Genomic DNA, 3,784 nt, shown 5'->3' on the forward strand with positions numbered 1-3,784 from the left:
CAATCTCCCCAAGCATCATCTATAAAACGGGGACTATAATATGAACTTTTCAAGGTTATTAGATTAGATAATGTATGTAAAGTGCTTAAAATCTACTATAAAATATAAACTATTTTCTTAAAACATAAAACATTCTTCTTAAAACGTAAAAAATAGTATATATTGCCCCCATTTACACATACATAAACACACACACACTCTCAAACACACACCCCTATCTCCAACACCAGCAGGATGAGGATTCTGTCTTCAACTTGCTTCCAAGAAATAAGCAGGTGTTCGCAGGGACAAAGGGCCTCAGTGCTTAGTGGACAGGACAGCATCAGGCTGGAGAGGACAACAGTAAGGCTCAGGATGGCCAAGCCAGAAATGTAGCCGAGGAAGGACAGCCACAGGCAGGAGAGCAGGGTTTGCCTGAGGACAATACTGCCAACAGTAACTGCCGGCAGCCACCATGCAACTGCAATGGAGAGAGGCAGGGCAGAATTCCAGAAGGGACATCTGGCCTCAGGGAAGTGAGCCTGCAGGGCAGCCTTGGTGCCTTAGCCTACGGTTCAATCAGGCTTTGCAAAGACTCTCTCGGTTTTCTTTTCTCAGCTCCCTTCCCCCATGTGACCTCTGCTCTGGGTACACATACTCACGTGGCAAGCAAAGAACATCGGGCTAGGAGTTAGCTGATGAGAACTCTTGCCCCAGCTCTGATATCGAACTGTTATAGAACCTTGGCCAAGTCACTTAACTTCCCAGATTGGCCTGGGGCTGATGAAGAGAAAGAATCATTAGTAAAAAAAAAATCATGGAAGCCCAAAGCATAAGAGGCCAAGGGGGAAGATAAAATACTCTAACCTCAAGCCTGGAAAGTCTCTTTAAGCTAAAAGAGTTTCAGGAAAATGTAACATTAATCCATACATTTTATATTTAAGTTCATGAGTCATATCCACATTATGTCCCTGGTAAAAATTCTGAAAGGCCACAGCAAAAAGCAGAAAAGGGTCACCTCCATAGGGGTGTCCGTCTATGGGCCCATGTTTGCTTTCCAACCCCCAAAAGAAACACCTGACCCAGAACCCTCTGGGAAAATCAGCCTTTGATTCAAAGAGATGCTTGTTCAGTGATGATTATTACCGCCCTAACCATACCATCAGCCCCCCGGGAAGTCTAAGGGAGGCAGGCAGCCAGAAGGAGAGAACCTTCCTATCGCCAGGAATTAACTAGCTCCAAGCAAGAGATGGGTGACTTGGTGCCACAGGGGGAAAGATAATTTAGCCATTGTGTTCACGATGAGCATTCCCATTCACTCGTGGAAGCCCTTCAGTGTCACTGGTGCCTGGAACCAAATGTAATCCTCCCAGGCTGTAGCTGGGATGGCGGGTCGGCCACAGGACAGGGTCACAGTCAATTTGTGGCCCCGGCTGGGCACTCTATAGTTGAGCTTGGGTCGAAACCAGTCTTCTCCACAGTCGCGGTGACCCTGTGCCATGACAATGGTGCCCATGAGTGGAGGAACCTGCAGCTCACTGAAGGCATCAGCCATGAAAATGGCTCGGAAGAGGCGGCGCAAACAAGCTGCTGTGCTCAGGCTCGGGTCCATGCTGTTGGGGACCAAGCGGGACAAGTCAAGTTCATAGAACTCCTTGGGACTGAGGGCATTGCCCCCAAGGAGGATTAGCACTCGTGGTACTAGTGTCCTGGCAAAGAGACCCTCCAGGTGGCTGAGGACGCTCTCCAGTTCTGCCAGGGTTTGTTGGCATTTCCTGCTGCTCACCTCGGCAGTGGCCCGAGGTTTCTTCTTCACCACTTCCTCTGCCTGGGGAGGTTTTCGGTAGAAGTGCTTAAGCTGTTCGTAGGGCAGAGGGAGTTGCTGGCGTTGGTACATGATATGCTTCAGAAGTTCACAAGTAAACCGACAGCACCCTTCCTGGCTGACAGGCCCGGGAAACACCACTGGCACCACGCAGACTCTGGGGCGAAGGGGCTCCGAAGGGTTGGGAGGTTCCTGGGGGGAGGTGGTCTCAAGTTCTATCTGGGGGTCGTGGGTTTCCTCCGACTTCTCACACCACTCCAAATCAGAGACTGCGGCCGGGGCCTGCACTTCCGGCTCTGGGGCCGCCATCATGACCCTGCCTCCATTCTTTTTCCGAGGTCCTGGGTCATCTTTGCTGTCATTATTCTGAATTCTTTTTCTGGAAGGTTGCCTATCTCCACTTCATTTAATTGTTTTTCTGGGGTTTTATCTTGTTCCTTCTTCTGGTACATAGTCCTCTGCCTTTTCATTTTGTCTATCTTTCTGTGATTGTGGTTTTAATTCCACAGGCTGCAGAATTGTAATTCTTGTTGCTTCTGCTTTCTACTGTCTGATGGGTGAGTTACTTGTGCAAGCTTCCTGATGGGAGGGACTGGTGATGGGTAGAGCTGGGTGTTGCTCAGGTGGGCAGAGCTCAGTAGAAGCTTAATCAGCTTGTCTGCTGATGGGGTGGGGCTGGGTTCCCTCCCTGTTGGTTGTTTGCCTGAAGTGACCCAGCACTGGAGCCTACCTGGCTCTTTGGTGGGGCTAAAGGCAGATTCCGGGAGTGCTCACGCCAGTGTCCTTGCCCCGCAGTGAGCCACAGCCACCCCCTGCCTCTGCAGGAGACCCTCCAACACTAGCAGGTAGGTCTGGTTCAGTCTCCTGTGGGATCACTGCTCCTTCCCCTGGGTCCTGATGCACACACTACTTTGTGTGTGCCCTCCAAGAGTGGAGTCCCTGTATCCCCCAGTCCTGTCAGAGTCGTGCAATCAAATCCCACTAGCCTTCAAAGTCTCATTCTCTGGGAATTCCTCCTCCTGTTGCCAGACCCTCAGCTTGGGAAGTCTGATATGGGGCTCAGAACCTTCACTCCAGTGGGTGGACTTCTGTGGTATAATTGTTCTCCAGTTTGTGCGTCACCCACCCGGCAGTTACGAGATTTGATTTTATTGTGATTGCACCCCTCCTACCATCTCATTGTGGCTTCTCCTTTGTCTTTGGATGTGGGGTATCTTTTTTGGTGAGTTCCAGTGTCTTCCTGTTGATGATTGTTCAGCAGTTAGTTGTGATTCTGGTGCTCTCGCAAGAGGGAATGAGTGCACGTCCTTCTACTCTGCCATCTTGAACCAATCTCTGAAGCATTCCATATTTTAAAAAAATTCCTGGGTTCCAAGACATATTTATTTTGGTAGGTCTGAGGTGGAGCCCAGGAATCTGTATGTAATAACCACTCCAGGTGATTCTGGTGCAGGTGATCCTTATCTTTCATTGTGAGAAACACTGCAAATCTCACTCAGAAAAAGCAGAGAAACACATGAGTGTGAGGCAGTAAGCCTGAACCGATTGCACATGAGTTGCACCTTCTTTGCATCCCAGTGGTTCAATAAATAAAGCTTTTGAACAGCATGTATATTCTGCCTAGTTCTAAACTTATTTGTACACTTGCCTCCACCCCCAAAAGACTGTAAGCTCCCTGAAACACAGGAATTATGTGGTATACTGACATTTGTATCTTCAGCTCGACTCACCCCCTGCCTTCTTATTGAGAAGATACTCAGTAATATTTGTTAAATGAATGAAGACAATAAGGAGTATAAATATAATTGAAAGAGTGTGATTGAAACAGAGAGGGGTTTAGTCTTGGCCTTCTTTCACCCACCAGCTAGCTATGAGACCTTAGAGTCACTTTATCTCCTGATGTCTCAGCCCTGCATTTGTTACATGAGAGATCAGTTTCTTCCTCCTTCATAGGGCTTCTGCGGGGTAAAAATGATATAA

The 3,784-nt window shown here is 48.5% G+C and overlaps 1 protein-coding gene across 1 annotated transcript; it reads right to left on the reverse strand.

Moving 5' to 3' along the window:
* Positions 1 to 1,229: 1,229 nt before the first annotated feature.
* LOC309962934 (MAD2L1-binding protein-like) lies at positions 1,230 to 2,116 on the reverse strand (the record flags this gene model as incomplete). Its single annotated transcript, XM_082841045.1, has 1 exon — positions 1,230 to 2,116. One exon carries the CDS (start codon positions 2,114 to 2,116, stop codon positions 1,295 to 1,297), a length of 822 nt encoding a protein of 273 aa, XP_082697171.1. The 3' UTR covers positions 1,230 to 1,294.
* Between the last annotated feature and the right edge of the window lie 1,668 nt (positions 2,117 to 3,784).

Source organism: Leucopleurus acutus, assembly GCF_964270905.1.
Source record: "Leucopleurus acutus genome assembly, chromosome: 6".
Lineage (NCBI taxonomy): Eukaryota > Metazoa > Chordata > Mammalia > Artiodactyla > Delphinidae > Leucopleurus > Leucopleurus acutus.